This window comes from Zonotrichia leucophrys, chromosome 4 (assembly GCF_028769735.1).
Source record: "Zonotrichia leucophrys gambelii isolate GWCS_2022_RI chromosome 4, RI_Zleu_2.0, whole genome shotgun sequence".
Taxonomy (NCBI): domain Eukaryota; kingdom Metazoa; phylum Chordata; class Aves; order Passeriformes; family Passerellidae; genus Zonotrichia; species Zonotrichia leucophrys.
In genome coordinates this window covers 49,132,915-49,150,722 of record NC_088173.1, presented here as the reverse complement: position 1 = coordinate 49,150,722, position 17,808 = coordinate 49,132,915, and the positions used below count along the sequence as shown (strand labels likewise).

Here is a 17,808-nt window from a genome sequence, read left to right as displayed (position 1 = left end):
GTTTTCTATTCCTCTTCTCTCATTTTTAATAATATTTCCAAAGCAGAACATAAACCAAATGCTCTTTGAATCCAAGCCAAGTTTTTTGACTCCACAGTATTTGAGCTAGAAATGAAACCAAATCTATTTGCCATCCATAATCAGTAACTATTGCCCAACAGTTCCCTTTTCAGGCAGACATGGCCAGCATACGTGGAATTCGTGTTTGGAATTAAAGTCATAGAGCAGTAATATACAGTGGGGTTCCCCATTTTGGTTTGTATTTGTCAAACTGGAAGTGATGGAGGGAATAAAAGCAGTAAATTCTTCTACCCAGTGTGGCTCCCTTCTAGTCCTTGCTCTTGAGCCCTTAGCTCCATTTCCATTTGTAGTGCAATACCTGATATCTCCATTTATTCTGGGTCTTGCTCTCTCCTCCCAAGCTACAAGCAGCAGGAGAAGAGGAAATGGCCTCGAGTTGCAGCAGGAGAGGTTTAGATTGAATATTACTAAAGAGTTCTCCCCCAAAAGGGCTGTCAGTGCCTGGAAAAGGCTGCCCAGGGAAGTGGTGGAGTCACCATCCCTGGAGGTATTAAAAAGATGTGTAGATGTGGCACCTGGGGACATGGTTGAGTGGTGGCCTTGACAGTGCTGGCTTAGTGGTTAGACTCTTGCAGATCTTTTCCAACATTAAGGATTCTATGGTTCTGTGAAATCCAGCCTTCAGCTGGATTTGCAAATCCAATCTGTGTGTGTTTTTATGACTTATGTATCCAAATAAGATGAAGGTTAATTGTGAAGCTGAGCAATGACTTTGGTTTAATGTGCTTTAATACCAGATATTCAATTTGCATCTTGCAAATTTAATAATTTACATCACAGCTTCCTAATGGTAAAGCCTGAAGGTGCACTTCAATCTTGACATGCACCAGGTTCCCATTTTAGAAACTAAAGTAGAATGTTACTTCCATAAATGAGATGTAAATGGCAAAGTATAAAGACACAGAGTAAAAGTTGCAACAAATAAATGAAGTACACTGAAGAAAGAAAAAGCAGAGAAAGAAAATGTTTTACTTGTCAGTGTGCCAGAAGACTATAGAAGAAGAGAGAACATAAAAAGGGCTATTTTTAGAAATTTCAGCCATGAATGCTTCAGGCTAAAAGCAGATATTTAAGACAACCTATACCTTTGTATGATTGTTTGTTTGTTTGTTTTTAATGTTTAAACCTATTCAGTAATTTCAGCTGTTTACAAACAGCATGTGAAGAGAATCGCCTTTGTCTTAGGTATTTCTGCTGCAGGAAAAATGTCTCCCAGGTGTCCAAAACTGTATAAAATAGGCCCCCTTTAGGATTCCAAATCTGTCATTTCCTACAGCACAGTGGGATTTTATCGGAAACTGGTAAAATCATTAAGTTGTCAGTCCTGAGCTATTGCAAAGTGACAGGATAGAAAGGCTCATAATGTGGCAAGGTAACTGTAGAGTAATGCTTAAGTAACAAGCAGGAACATTTGACTAACATTAGAAAATAAATTGTATGAACTCTGTTCCAAGTAAAATATATTCTCAAATATCCAGCCCTTCAGCTGGGGCTGGAGCTTGGCTTGCAGAGCACATAGCAATGTAAGTTAGGGAGATTATGCTGATTGAGCTAAGAACAAAAAAACTCATTTCAGTTTTTGTTGTTGATGTTCTGAAGGAAAAATATGTATGCATGTGGTGGCATACAGAGCATCCAGCGTATTATTCTTTCTCTGAATTGTTTCATTTACACAAGGCTATAATCTGCTTTGGAACTGCAGACTGACATTTCTTGGGAGAAGCACTTTGCTCATTTGTATGGAAAGAAATTCAAGATAAGCTTCCATTAAAAATAGCAGATTGAACAATTCAGTCGTACTGTAGGGCATGATTTAGGGCTAAGAGCTCTGAATTTATTTGGTCAATGCAGTGTGTCAGCTTGCAGCATGTATTTGGAGCTAGCATGGCCAATCTGTGGGGATTTCAACAGGCTGTTGTTACCAAACTTATTTGCAGGCAGTAGAAAAAATCTCTGCAGAGTAATGATGTACTGATAGCCAGTGCTGCTTGCTCAGCTCCCATAGAGCAATCTAAATCAAAATATAAACCCAGGCGTTTTTAAAGGTGGCATTTGATTTAAATTTGCTGTAAAACTCTACCACACATCTAGCTGAAACATGAGGAGATGTACAGCGTGGAGATTATGTTTATTTTTCTGAAAATTTGTTTTAAGGAATAACTAACCTTCAGGGTTGGTTGGGGTTTCTTTTTTTCAGCGCATCTGTTATTAATAAATCACTGTAGGGACAATTCTTTGCTAAATAAGGAATAAAATAAAAACTCCTTTTCAAATAAGCAGGAGTTGTTTCATGATTTTAGTGACAGCTTTGGTTAGACTTTTATAGATTACAAATAGAAGGGCCATGAGTAACTTTAGTGTAAATAAGTTAGATGGGTAGTCTCAGAATCACAGAATGGTTTGGGTTGGAAAGAACCTTAAAGATCATCTGGTTCCAACCCCCCTGTCGTGGGCACAGACACCTTCCACTAGACCAGGCTGAGGCAACAGTGTTGTCTAGGGGGTAAAAATACTACTAATAATAACAATAATTAAAGAGCAAGACTGCTGTGACTAGTGGTACTTCTCTAAAGATCAGCTTGGTCCCACTCTAGGTGTCCAGATGCTCCTCCATTTTCAAAGTTGAGATCCCTCATGACCTCTAAGTCAAGGTGTTACCTTAAGCAGGTCCATTTGGTTACGTTTTGAGCTTTATTGAGTGGTTGGTTATTATTTCTAACTAGTAATCTCAGTGTTTCTAATCCCAGGGTCATTTTTTTAACTGGTAATCTCAATGTATGTACTCCCAGCTTTTGTAACATGCTTTTTATCAATTCCAATATGTTTAATATCATAGTAAAGTCCCTGGAGGAACTCCCTTTGTGATTGGAAGGGGCAGCTTTTTGCTGACATTATCTGAACCATGTCAGGAGTAGGATATGGTATGAGCCAAAATAAAGGAGTCAAGCAAACAAATATGAAAGGAACCCCGCCCAAATGTGAAAAATTGGTGTTTAACTCCATGTCTGTATGAAGGAGACAATTGGCTCCCCTCTCCGTATCCACACCTTGGTGGTGTCCACGCTGTGCTGGCAGAGTGTGGAGCTGAGCAGTGGCTCTGGAGCACTCTGCAATCCCAAGTGACATCGTGACATACAAGTGCTCCTTTGTGGCCAAGTCCTTGATATAATACACCTAAACATAAATAATTTATGTAGTTGGGGACTAAAGCCTTGCCATGCTCAGCATGTTTGTGTGTGTGTCTTTTGCAGGCAGCATCCCTGACGGTGGATTCCTGCTCTGAGGACCAGGAGCCAGGCTACTGCACTGTTAGCAACGTTGCTGTTTCCACTGACTGGTAAATATTGTTTCATTTTGTGGGGTTAGCTTGGGGTTTGGGTGGGAGTTTTTTTTTTAAATAAGTTAAGAAGAAATCTCCCTGTAAAGTCAGAGAAAGTTGGAATAATGATAAGGCCCCCAAGGGTCATTTTCGTCCATCTTTGCGGAAGCAAATTAAATTTTCTGCGTGTGTTGCTGCTTGCTAGGTCAGGCTATATTTCTGCATGGAACTGGATCATAACAAGGAGTTTGCTCAGAAAGCCCCAGTTCTCTACACCATCTCTGTCCCCAGGCTCTGGTGGCAGTCAGGAAATGCATGGCCATGAATAATTAGCACTGTGGTACAAATGGGAATAACATCTATTGCCTAATGATTTGGGGTCATGTATTTATTTAAACTGCACCTGTCACTGTTCATAGAGACATAGGAAATAAAATCACCTGATTAGTGCTGTCATTACAAAAATATTAACAGTAATTACTTTGACATTGTTTTCAGGTGTTTTCTGTTACAGTTTTGAGTTCATAAACAGTATCCAGTAAAGAAATCAAACTTTATTTCTGGTGTTTACTGTAACTAGCTCAGTAGTCTTGGGCGCAAATTTTTGGAGATAACAGTAACTTTAATCCCAATCACTTTGGCTAATTTCTTAAAATAATCACATTGTTTCCTGCCACACAGGGTTTCCCTGCTAGCAGATGTGTTACATCTTTGTAAAACAATGAGTCCATCTTCCTGCTGTTTAAGTATCATCTAAAATCTCAATTATAGTTGGGTAAAAAGCCTTATTTGTTGTGATCTCAAGCACACTGCTCAGTCAAGTGAATAGAAATTCTGACATGCAGACTGAGTGTGAATTTAGAGTCGTGCCCACTATAACTGTTAGTTGAAGTGATGTTAATCTCTGTGTCCCCTTCTAAATGTGAAATACCAATTTGGGAAGAGGAATTTTAGCCAGAGGCTGTAACTAATGGTTGCAGTTCCTGTGCTGTCATCACCATCCTGATGCCTGGTACTGATTAGTCATTTTTCTCTTTCACAGGACTCTTGATGTACAACCAAATCGAGTTACTGTTGGTGGCATCAGGTCCATAGAGCCCATCCTTCAGAGGAGAGGACAGGTGGAAAGCCATGATTTTGTGGGCTGCATAATGGAGTTTGCAGTCAATGGACGTCCCCTGGAGCCCAGCCAGGCTTTGGCAGCCCAAGGAATCCTAGATCAGTACGTCTGCTATATATGGGATCAAATGGACCCCGTTTGCAATAAAGGAAACTATCGTGAATGCTATTCCATTCAGACACCAACAGATATTTCTTGTCAGGAGAAAAAGAATGTAGAACCCACTGTAAAAAGTAGGAAGGAAGTGAATTTGGATTAAAGGTTCACTAAAGATTACAGAGTCTTAAAAACAAAAGCAGCATAATTACATTTCTATTGTTAGTGATAATTCAAGTAGCTTTGTGGGCTGAAATTGAGTCGCCCTTGTTCTTGGATTTCTTTATAAATTCCACCTGGTTTTGACTGTATTCATACTGTTTGCTAGCCCTCTACTCCCTTTTATTTCCTCTTAATCCACCATGTCTGTTCTCTCACTTTGCCTCTCAAGTATCACAGAATTTCCCTCATATCCTCTTTCAGAAATGATGAACTATCCCATTCTATTGTTTTTTCCATCTCAGTATTTGAAGTCGCAGTTGCAGCAATAATGTCAGTCTTCCATCCAGATTTCCTCATTCACACTTCCTCTCTCAACCCCCATGTTTGCACTGATCATTGTAATACAAAGACCCTGGCAGTCTGCAGCATGAAAAAAAGCCTGAAAAGGTTTCTTCTCTCTTGCATCACAGATAGTAGGAGTTTGGCTGTCTCTGAATTCCTTCCTCTTTTGTAAGACTGCTATAAATTGATGCTGAAAATTGGGATCTGCTTAGAAACTTGGGCTGTCTACAGAGATCCTTAGAATTACAGCATGCTTTGGATTGGAAGGGACCTTAAAGGTCATCCAGTTCCAACGACCCTGCCATGGGGCTTCTGCTAGACCAGGTTGCTCCGAGCCATCCAACCTGGCCTTGGACACTTCCAGGGATGGGGGGAAAGCCATTTTAGCATCTCTGAGGGGAAGAAAGGGAGCACCATTTAAACAGATGATAATTCCCAGCGCATTTGCTCTGCTTATTTGTGTGCACTTTTTTCAGCATCTGCTTTTCTGGTTTCTTTCAGGTGTCCCAGGCTGGAAGGAGCTTGCACGACCAGCCCCTGCCAGCACGGTGGCACTTGTGTCGATCAGTGGTCGTGGCAGCAGTGTCTCTGCAAGGATGGACTGACAGGAAGGCACTGTGAAAAATGTGAGGATGTCTTTATGTCTAAATGTCTTTAACATACACCTGACTGTGGCTCAACCAAAGGCCGTTAAGGGGTTTCAGGGCCATGTGATAATGAATTTTATAAAATAATGAAAACAAGCAGCACATTGCCTCTTAAGTAGTTTAAAAGTCCACAATGGACTGTTGCCCTTTCGTGGGCTAAAAATGGCAACAACCTGAATACATAATGTTTTCTGGTCTGTATATCACATTTCAGGTAACTTGCACTCATTTAAAGTCCTGCTTCCCAATAACATATAATCTGTAACTAAAATAAAGGGATCCCATAGGAGGGATTTGCCTGCTATGGGGAGGTAAGAGGGTAAGCAAAAACCCCTTCACGTAAAGAGTGAGTTCATGTGCTTATGGCTTCTCCAAACTAAAGTCCTTTTCATCAAATTGACTGTGGATTATATGCAAGAAAATATTGTAAATGTAAATGAAAACAAGGCATTTACGCTCGGGGGTGATTAACTCTCATAGGAGTAGCCCTGTAAATCAATATGGGATTGTTCAGGAGAGCAAAGTGATTTATTTCTGTGTATTTGTAGTATAATGACTGGGCTTTGTTTTTTTTCATGTCCCGTTATTGTTTAGCTGATTTATATGCTTTTATTGCACCAGTTTACAAAAGAATTTAGCCATAATTTTAGCAGCATTTGGTAGTCAGTGCTCTGCCTTTTTTATTCACTTTTTTTTTATGCCATAACAAATAAAAAGTCATTATCTCTGCCCTGAAGAGCTTAGAGTTCAATATATCATGAAACCCCGATGCAGTAATGGAAACAGTAACATCCCTGGGAAGGAATTACAGTTCTGAGAGCCAAATTTTTTTTCCCTACTCCCTCACTTGTTCCCTAGCGAGTTTTAATTTACTCTTGACTGATAGCAGCAGTAAATTACTTGCACACTCCCACTTTCAAGCACACATTCTGGTGGAAGCCAAAGAATAGAGGGGCTGCAGTTGCCATTCACTCCTGCTCCCCCTGCCCTTGACCCGCTCTGACCTCGATCTCTGCTCCGATGGCTGGGGCTGTGTGCTCATCGCTTCCCTGTGCTTGTCGCAGATATCACAGCGGACACAGCCCTGTCCCTGGAAGGCAAGGGCCGGCTCGACTACCACCTGAGCCCCAACAAGAAGCGGGACTACCTGCTGAGGCTGGGGGCTCGCGGCCGGCCGGGCGTGGAGCGCCTGGAGGTGAAGTTCATGACGAGGAGCGAGAGCGGCGTCCTGCTCCACGTCCAGGAGAGCAGCAACTTCACCACCCTGAAGGTGAGATTGCACCCAAGGCCCACTTTGGTTTGGTTGGGCTGCCTCGTGTGCAGCGATCAAAATCGAGTTTTTCCATTACTCTTTCTGTTTCCTGTATGAAATATTAGGTCTTTAGCTGAGACTAGGCACTGCTCCAGTGTCATTCATCTTCTCAACAATTCCTTTCCTATTTGCCAAGGTATCAGAAGATCTTGATGGTTTTATATCTAATCAGTTCTGTCTAGACTCCAAATAGTGACTGTTTTAAGGCGACGAGAACAGTGCTCATTGCCATGGTTATTATCATCATTACACTTTACAGAACAAATCATTTTGTTATTGGCCTTTTATCTTCTGATTTTTTGAGCCTTGAACCCAGACCCTCCTTAAGCTAGCAAAGGATTGCCAAAAAGTTTTCATTAATTCCTACCAACATGGCTCAAGCTTATCAAACTAGGAAGTGAGGGATAACTCAAATTTATGAGGTTACTCACAGACCAATGTCAATATCAAATTATTTTGGCATACATAGCTGAATTAGTGCTTCAAATGCCACACTGTTTTGGGGCTTTTTTGCTGGTTTTTTTTTTTTTTACTCGAAGAGCTTATTGCTGCAGAAGTTACCTTTCTCAGGAGAAAGCGATGGTTTGGTTCCTGGCGGTGACTCAGTCCATTTACTCATAACTCTAAATGAGTACAGCAGTGATGTTGGCAAGCCCCTTTATTGGGTTGGTGTAAGCTCCAAGTTTCCTTGACTGCTGCAAGGCTTTCCAACTTTTTTTTTCCCTGACTTTTAGAGAAATTCATACAGAAATTCACACTTTCTAAGCTTCAGCCCCGTAGATATCCTCCACCTGCCTGCTCAGAAGCTTTCCTGACACACTGGCTGCATTTAAGAAGCAAGTCTGCACTACTTCCCTGGCATATACTTTTACCACATCATTTCATAGGAAGTTTCTGCCTAGCTCATATTAGCAGATAAGATCTCATTATTTTTGACTTCTGGAGAGAAAAAACCTTTTTCTCCCCCCTAGCAGAATTTGCTAGGTGAGTTCTCCAAGCTTTATTAAAAAAAAGAGAGAGAGAGAGTTGCCTTTCCTGGCTAAAGCACTGCGCTGTGTTTATGCAAACACTCTTGTTATTGTTAATATCGGTGAAGTTATACAAGCAAGCAGAGGGTGTCAAGTCCCAGCCCCAGCTGTGCAGGGGAAGAGAGCAGAGGTTTACCTAGGACCAGATGCAGAAGTTTGAGGAAGGAGAGCCGTGCCGGTTGCCAGGCAGTTCTCAGGTGATGCTAGTTAGTAAAACTGCAGTAATTTAACTGTAGCTAGTGCAGTATGGCCTCTGCACTGCTCTTCATTCCCAGAGTAGGTGTCACCATGAGTATTCCCCTCAGTGGTAGCCTGAGATGCCAATGTAGCCAACCCAGCAAAAGTCTCCATGTCATCTCCATCCACTCCTGGTGCAGAAGTTGGGCTTTAGGGACCTGTCTTGACAATTCTTGTCAGTCTTCAGAACAGACAATTTTATAACTTGATTTTTGTGTATTTTAATATGCCTGTGTTTTTAATATTAAAGCATGCTAGGGAAAAGCTGAGAGTCCTGTGGCTACTTCCATGCCTTCACATTTTTCCTCTTGTAGCCAATTGGTTTTGGTGTGGCTGGGATTGGGGTAAAACTAGAGAAGTGGTAATAAATCAGACCCACTGAGATTGTGAGCAGTTGGTTCACTAAATGATGGATGTAAACTCCCTGCTAAGGACCCAGGAGGGGACTTTATCATTTAAAGAGATCCTCAATCCAGGAAAGAGGCAAGTGTTTCCAGATTACATTAAATAATTGTCAAATTCGGTTGGAAAATGCTTCCTCCAAAATCCACTACAACAAAGAGGGTGGGGCATTCCTTATTACTAGCACTCTTTGTCACAGCTTATTTTCCTACAAGTGCACATTGCAAGTAATTCAGTTAGAGGTAATGGGATAAATAGAGCAGGTTAAAGGTGAAATTGCCTGTCTTGTCCTGCTTTATCTAGAAATCTCATCTGCAGTCAGATTAAATTAGCATAAACAGAGCTTTACAATCTCTGAATTGTATGGGTAGAGAATGTGGATTACATTCTACCTATTTCAGCTAAAATACTCCTGTGTGAGGGGTGGTTGGGCACTGGCATGGGTTGCCCAAAGAAATTGTGGCTGCCCCATCCCTGGAAGTGCTCAAGGCCAGGTTGGATGGGTCTCTGAGCAACCTGGGATAGAGAAAAGTGTCCTGCTCATGGCAGAGGGATTGGTACTGGATGATCTTTAAGGTCACTTCCAATGCAAACCATTCTGTGGTTCTATGCATATGTCATGTTATAGGAACTTGACAGATCATAACCCTTTTAAATGAACTCCCATTCAAGAGCTAGTTTTAAGACAAAACCCAATTTGTTCAGCAAATGAGACTTGGAATACTAGTAAAGTAGAATCAGGCCTGTAGTTAGGAATATGCTTGCTTTAGTGGTTCATTCTTTTCATTACATTCTGCTTTTCATTCTTTCAGCCATTTAAATCAAACCCAGAAATTTGTGTTACTCAATGCTGTCAACTTCAGCCTTTGTTTCAAATTTAGAAACATGTTGTGCTTCAAGGCACCATTCCATATCTTTTCCTAGTCGAAGCAGTCATGGACCAGTCTTGTCTCTGGAAATTTTCTTTTCCAAATGCCCCTAGTGTGTTATTTATGAGTCTTTTAGCATTAGTTACATGCAGTTTTAAAGATATAGAAATAGGGTTAAAGAATCATGAATTATAATGGAAAATATCAGTTGCTGACAGGTAAATAATTCTACAGGTCTTTTCTAAGGTGAAATTAAAAATTTTACTTCTCTGCTCAGTCTCCCCTTAAGTTTGGAGAGTATTGTCTGGCATGGTGTATCCCTTTCTCTTTGCATAAAAACTAAAATACAAGGCAGTGTTTTTATAGGGCATAAAAGACAGAATAAGACATAACAAGCCAATACAGGTTGCAGACATAAATATATGTATACATTCAGCTCAGTCAAGCTTTTTATAAGTTATTGTGAGAAATGGTGTTTAATATATTTTAAAAATCTGCATTTGTAACAGTGGGATTTTCCTTGGTCTGTGTGATAGTTTAGACACATGCCACTTGTTCTTTATCAGTAACAAAAGCATCCTGTCTGTGAGGTGAGCCTTATCAAACAATACATTTTCAAGTAGTCTAAATTACTGCCTTTGAAAATGAAGTGGATGCACATATTAACCATTCTTGTGTCCTCCATCCAAATGGAAAACGTGCTAGATGCATTCATTCAGGCAGCTGCCAAGACATGAGCGTGGTCTTAGAGCCTTATTAAAGCTGGAGTGTCTGAGCAAAGTCCTCAGCTTGCATCAGCGGAGAAGCAAATCCAGAACATTTAACGGTTTCTGGAAAGGAGAGCAGCATTCTTGTAGCCAGTGTGTCACCTCACAGTTCTTCCCAGGTGAACCTTGTTTTTCCTGGAACAAAGGAAGCAGGGCTTTGAGAGCTTCCAGCAAACCTGGGGCTGTGACCTTTCCTGGGCTCTGCCTGCGCACGTCCCACACGCGCGGGGTACGGATCTCGGGCTGACCGAGCCGGGACAGAGAGGAGCTGTTCCATTCAATCTGTGTGACCAAGCATGCAGGAATATGTGACCAAAGAGCACCAAAGGAAACTTGCAGCGAGTCCCAGAGCCATCCTCCATGAGTCTGCGCAGTTCTGCACGCCCCTAGGAGGTCAGCCAGCGTACCCAAATTCATGCAATATCTGAGAAACTGGCAGGGCTGGATGTTGGGGATTCTTTTTAAGCTCCTGCATCTTAAGTGCAGAATTTGCACTGATCTCATTTTGGGATCATGGTAAGAGGTTTGAAATCCCGCATCTCATGATTCAGTAGAATTGTGAGGCATCATTATTAAGAGAAAAAGCAGTAATATTATTCCTTTTTTCCCTGGCTGTTCACAAGTTTTAAAGTGGTTTGCTCAAGAAAGCACTACTTGAAAATTCTCAGAAAATCACGCGCTTTGCAGCTCTTCAGAAAGCTTTCTGAAATACCACAAAAGTTTCCTGCAAAATAGCAATTAGCAGAAAAAGCAGATATGAAATGGGGCTCTTGCTCAAGCCCTGCCATGCCTTATGCATTCCTACTGTGTCGTAATAAAAACTGGATGCAATTTTCTTGGGCGAGGACAACATCTGTTCACTCTGCTAAGCATTTTCCACACTTGCCTTGAAGAAAGAGAAAGAAATATTCTTTCTCTGGTTAAAATGTGTGTCATGTGCATGACCTATAGCTGGCTGCTCAGTAGGATTAGCCAGGGGTTGAATGGGTGGCAGGTCTAAGACGCACATTTTCTGCTGAAGTTTCTACAATGTGGTATATTTAATTCTGGCCAAATTTTTCATGGTAAATAATTAATGCCTTTTTAGTGCAAAGCAATTGTTTGGGGGAAAATAGACCCACCCCAGCTTTCTATTACACCAAAGCCACATGTTACTGTAGCTGTGAGTATACATCAGAGGGGTTATGTGTGCGTGTTATGCGACACCAGTTTAAAATTACGTGTCATGTGTTCTTCTGAGCAGATCAAAGGTGGGAAGGTGCACTACATCTCTGATGCTGGAGTTGCTGGCAAGGTGGAGAGGAACATCCCTGAGGTGTATGCTGCAGATGGCCAGTGGCACTTGGTGCTCCTGGAGAAGAACGGCTCTGCCACCACCCTGTCGGTGGACAGGACCCACAGCCGGGACATCCTCCATGCCACCCAGGACTTTGGTGGCCTCAACGTCCTCACCATTTCTCTGGGAGGAATTCCGTCCAGCCAGCCTTTCAAGAGCACAGCTGCAGGTAATTTTTTTTCTCCCCAAGTACTGTAATTCTTTATTAGTAATTAGTGTACGTCCATCCTTTGCCAGAAAAAATGTGAATTGAATGAGTAAGGATTACAGATTTTGTTCCTTTAGTACACACTGCAGGCTTTTTGTTTCCACAAGCAGACACTCCATCTGCAGGGCTTTTTTGAGACAGGGGAGTTGCTTGTCTGTACCTCAATTGCTGTATTTTTGTTACCCCTATGGAGAAGAAAAGATGTATTCTTCACCTGAATCATAACCTGGAAAATCAAGGCAAATCTTTCATTTGGGCAAAAATGCTAAACAAAAACTTTGTAGGGATTTTATAAGTACCGCAGGATTTACCCTGTTATTTATATGATTTTAATATTTTCTGCAACTCCAAGGTCCTGCTGCTTTATCCTGCTGTCAAATGAAAAACAGGAGTTATTTCTGAGCAAGGACAATAAGGGAACACCCTCTGACTGATGTCTAGCTGTTAAGGAGCAAATCAGTCTCCCTTAAGAGTTAAAGTAACTGTTTCAAACCCTGGCAAAAGAAGTAGATAACACATATTTGATATCATTTCCCAAGTGCTAGGTAAAGATGGAAGTGATTTTTAGCTGCAAAACATGAGATTCTCCAGACAATACAGATGTATTTTTCACATATTTCTATATTGAAGAATCTTCCTGGCTTCATGAATTGTGACTAGATAAAGTATTTTTGAGTGGAGTAGATTCACACTTTACACTTGTGTATTGTGAATATGTATGAAATGGGGTGTAAAAGCTTGTGGATGCTGTGCTGACCTTTACCCTTTTTACATGTATGTTTTATGAGCAGCATGTGCATGGAAAAAGCAGAGGCTTTAGGAAAGCTGGAACAAGGAAAATTGAGGACACTAACCTCTCACCACTGCCCAATGCTGTGGCAGACAAATAAGTAATGTCTGGCTTCCATTAAGCAGACACACAGTCCAAAATCCCTTATTCATATGATTTTATTTTATTTTAATATTGGATTACATTGGGTACGACATACCAAGGATTTACAAGGCTCTGGTATAAAACTCTGCATGAACTCAGAGTCAAAAATATCTGCAGTGCTGTTAAAGGCAGACAACACACGAGGTGACAGGCTGTGAAGCTGCTGTGTCCAGTACCATTTCCAAATCCAGGTAGATGTGACAAATTGTTTATCACATCAGTACTACAAGGAACCTCCATGCATGCAGCAAGGTGATCATCACTTTTGCTTGGGCTCCCAACTGAACCTACATCTTCAACCGTGAGGATTCTAAACCTTTAACAGCATCTCATACCACTCAAGTGTATTTGCTGTCTCATGACAGAGTGCTGGTATCCATCTCTGTGTACCATTTTGCCACAGCTCCAAGCAGAGATTCCCATAAGGTTGCACTACCTCAAGACCCTTCCAGAAAGGATTTAGTCAGGGGAACACAGAGGATTATGAGGCTGGCAAAAGGCTGGATTTTCCTGTGGCCTCACTCAGCCGCTGCACACAGCCTGGGGATAATTCCATCTCCTGGGCTCTCACAGCACTAAAATTTGTTGTAGGGTAGCACTGCAACCAAAGTATGGGAAGTTTGGGGAAAGGCCCCTCAAGATTCAGAGAAACAAAAGCAATGCCATGAATTTAAGGGACAGGAGGCTTAGCTGAAGCACGTTGGGCAAACTCAAATAATGCCTGGTGCTAGCACAGCCAAGCCAGCTGCCCTCAGGATTCTCTGTGGGAAATGATAAGAAGTTTTAGAGATAGGGGAAAATTGGGAGACAAAAGCATTTCAGTATATTGAATACACTGAAATAGATTGAATATACTGAATATATTGAATATGCTATATTTCAGTCATCAGACATCGCATTTATTCAAACTCAATTTAAAGACATTAAGTGCTGTTAGAATGGATGTTTCCCTGTGGTAACCATGTGAATTCTTGGCTTATTCAGTGAACAGTGTAGTACATACTGTGTATGTACAGTGAGTATGTACCACGCTGTTGATAGTCCATCGTGGTTATTCATACTCAATTTAAAGTCATTAAGTGCTGTTAGAATAGATGTTTCTCTATGATAATGTCAATTCTTGGCTTATTTAGTGAACAGTGGTGTATGTACTGAGTCTGTACAGTGAGTATGTACTGCGCTGTTGACAGTACATGCTCAACCTTCAGCTCCCAACACCTCTGTCCCTTTTTTCCCCTCTCTCAGGCTTCAGCGGCTGCATTTCCTACATCAAGTATGGCGGGGAGACCCTTCCCTTCTCCGGCAAGCACAGCCTGGCCACGCTCTCCAGAACAGACCCCTCAGTGAAGACGGGCTGCCGCGGCCCCGACGTGTGCGCCAGCAATCCCTGCTGGGGCGAGCTGATGTGCATCAACCGCTGGTTCGCGTACCAGTGCGTGCCACCGGGCGCCTGTGCCTCCAGCCCCTGCCTCAACGGGGGCAGCTGCGAGCCGGGGCCCCAGGCCGGCTTCACCTGCAGCTGCCCCGAGGCCTACGCGGGACGGACGTGTGAGACCGTGGTGGCCTGCCTGGGCGTGCTGTGCGCCCCCGGCCACGAGTGCAGGGCGGGCGTCAACGGTGGCCACGCGTGCCTGCCGTCCCCACACCCTGCGGAACTGTCCCTGCCGCTCTGGGCCGTGCCGGCCATCGTGGGCAGCTGCGCCACCGTCCTGGCACTGCTGGTGCTCAGCCTCATCCTCTGCAACCAGTGCCGGGGCAAGAAGTCAAAGGGGCCCAAAGAGGAGAAGAAAACGAAGCAGAAGAAGAAGAAGAAAGGGAGCGAGAACGTGGCGTTCGATGACCCTGACAACATCCCGCCCTACGGTGATGACATGACCGTCAGGAAGCAGCCTGAGGGGAACCCAAAACCCGACATCATCGAAAGGGAAAACCCTTATCTTATCTACGACGAGACGGACATCCCGCACGCCACGGAGGCCATCCCCAGTGCCCCGCTGGCCTCCCCCGAGCCCGAGATCGAGCACTACGACATTGACAACGCCAGCAGCATCGCCCCCTCCGACGCCGACATCATCCAGCACTACAAGCAGTTCCGCAGCCACACGCCCAAGTTCTCCATCCAGAGGCACAGCCCGCTGGGCTTCGCCCGGCAGTCCCCCATGCCCCTGGGAGCCAGCAGCCTGACCTACCAGCCCGCCTACGGGCAGGGCTTGAGGACATCGTCCCTGAGCCACTCGGCGTGCCCCACTCCCAACCCCCTGTCTCGGCACAGCCCCGCACCCTTCTCCAAATCCTCGACGTTCTACAGGCACAGCCCAGCCAGGGAGCTGCACCTCGCCATCAGGGAAGGGAGCCCGCTGGAGATGCATGGCGACGTCTGCCAGACCGGCATCTTCAACTACGCCACTCGACTGGGCAGGAGAAGCAAGAGCCCCCAGACCATGGCAGGCCACAGCTCCCGCCCGGGAAGCCGCCTGAAGCAGCCCATCGGGCAGATCCCGCTGGAGACGTCTCCCCCGGTGGGGCTGTCCATCGAAGAGGTGGAGAGACTGAACACCCCCCGCCCCAGGAACCCCAGCATCTGCAGCGCGGACCACGGCCGCTCCTCTTCCGAGGAGGACTGCAGGAGGCCTCTGTCCCGCACCAGGAACCCGGCCGATGGCATTCCCGCGCCCGAGTCCTCCTCCGACAGCGACTCGCACGAGTCCTTCACCTGCTCCGAGATGGAGTACGACCGCGACAAGCCCATGGCCTACACCTCCAGGATGCCCAAGTTGTCGCAGGTGAACGAGTCGGACGCGGACGACGAGGACAACTACGGCTCGAGGCTGAAGCCGCGGCGGTACCCGGGGCGGCGCGGCGAGGGCGGGCCCGTGGGCGCACAGGCGGCGGGCGCCGCGCCCGGGGACAGCTCCCTGCCCGCCAAGCTGGGCCAGCCCGCGGCAAGCTTCAACTGGGACAGCCTCTTGAACTGGGGCCCGGGCTTTGGGCATTACGTGGATGTTTTCAAAGATTTGGCATCGCTTCCTGAAAAAGCAGCAGCAGCAGTGAGTGAAGAGAGCAAAGGTGGTACGGCCAAGGCTGTTTCCAAGGAGGGGGAAGCAGAACAGTATGTATAGGCTTTGTCCCCTGGTACTGCCACAGTGCAAAGCCACGGGGACTGCTCAAACCATTATATGGTTGCAGAAAAGCCAAGGTCAGCATCTGATCCCCAGGCCAGTCTGGTTGGAGGAGACTTTAAAAATAATAACCATTATGCTGCTGAAAGAGAGACTTGAGACATTTTTAATTTAATTATGCTTGGATGAATTTATTTCTCCTGCATGCATTGTATTTGCAAACCAGATATTCGGCATGCAGCCTTTGGAAAGGGTTTTCCTATTTACCATTGTTTCGTTCGTGGTTCTTAAATTAATAACGCTTTGTTCTGAAAATGAACTAATTTTTTGTTTCAATTGTGAAGGATGTGCATATTGTCTCCAGCTACTAACATGTTCTACGATGCAAGAGTACTGAGGATTCCATTTTCCTTAAGAAGTGCATGGAAGTAAGAGGGTGAATGAAGGAACTACAGTAGTGAGGTGTCTCAGAAAATGTAGTTACCATATCCTGCAGTTGCTCACATGTGACTTTATGGAATAAATCAGCTTGAATAATTGCTGGCAACAGTGCTTGCTGTAAGTCTTATTCCATACAAGAGGTGCTAGAAGCAGCTCAAGCCAGTCAGCACTTTAGGAGTTTGGGTTTTTTTCTCCTTTTCAGTTTGTTTATTTTTTCATTTCAGGTTTCTTTTGTTTTGTTTGTTTGCTCCTGTTTGTTTTTTTTTTTTTTTTTTTTTGGACAAAGTTGTGTGAGAGCTTCTGAATCTCTATGAAATTTTTTTTATTGGGGATGCTTACTTAATCCTGGTCCCTTCCTGCCCCTTCTCATTGATTCCTGATGGTCATTTGTCAGCCCAGGCCCCTTGCTCACAGCAGCAAGGGACAAACCTGTCCATTCCCACATCTCTTCTCTGCTGCAGCCTGTGCTTCTCCCCTGATCCCATTTTCCCACCTGTACCATGGAAAGGTAGGAATAACACTCAGTTCCCTAATTAGTGAACTCTTCTGAAGTGCTTCGACATTATAAAGCACTATAATAACTATTATCATAATTATCATTAAAGCACTGCCTAGCCTCTGTGACCTTGGAGCGGCATTTTCTGCATTCTATGATTTTCTATGGTGGAAACTTTGAAGAATTATTTATTGTATAGAAAATTACTGCACTCTAGCATTTTGGAGCAGATATGAGGGAAAACTACTTGTAGATTCATTAATGTAGCTTACCAGTTGCCCCCAGTTCCCTAAAGTTGTAGGTGAAATAGAATCTCACAAAGTCCTTACATCTTCAGATCTGATGAACCTGTTGTACTGTGTAAAAACTTCAATTTTTTTTTTTTTTTACCTAAGCTGTGTTTTTTATATCAATATTTTCCTATGCTGAATAGTTTTCTTACTTTCAGGGAAGGTAAGAAAAATACTTTTTTTACATTTGTTACTTATGTAACATCCATATTTTTCACATTTTGATAAAATTGTAACATACTGTATGCTTTCTACCTGTAAATGCCAATAATAGAATTAAAATATTTATTTAAAATCTTTAGTGTGTGTTATTGGAAACCTTTTGTCTTTTCTCTCTAATCTCCGCTCCTTGATCTTCACTTTTGGGGTTTAAGTTATAAGGTTTTTAAGCTATATAAACTTCTTAATCAGAAAACAGGCTTTAAGAAGCAAGTACATACCTCAGAAACATGGAGAAGGGTATTATGAGGTTGTTGAGCATAAGATAATGTCAAAAAGTGCCAAATCTGCTTTCATATTTCTAATAAAACAATAAAACCAGTATTTTAGTCCGCAATGGTTTCACATTTGTTAACCACGATTTCCACCTCTGCTCCAAGCTG

The 17,808-nt window shown here is 43.4% G+C and overlaps 1 protein-coding gene across 1 annotated transcript in view; it reads left to right on the top strand.

Annotated features, from left to right (window-relative positions):
• The window catches only part of FAT4 (FAT atypical cadherin 4), a 120,313-nt gene extending 102,861 nt beyond the window's left edge, over positions 1 to 17,452 (top strand). Inside the window, exons 12-17 of the mRNA XM_064711586.1 lie at positions 3,333 to 3,418; positions 4,443 to 4,622; positions 5,622 to 5,746; positions 6,832 to 7,037; positions 11,626 to 11,887; positions 14,106 to 17,452. Of these exons, the coding sequence (XP_064567656.1) occupies positions 3,333 to 3,418; positions 4,443 to 4,622; positions 5,622 to 5,746; positions 6,832 to 7,037; positions 11,626 to 11,887; positions 14,106 to 15,979 (2,733 nt within the window). The 3' untranslated portion in view covers positions 15,980 to 17,452. The remainder of the gene's footprint in view (positions 1 to 3,332; positions 3,419 to 4,442; positions 4,623 to 5,621; positions 5,747 to 6,831; positions 7,038 to 11,625; positions 11,888 to 14,105) is intronic.
• Positions 17,453 to 17,808: the final 356 nt, after the last annotated feature.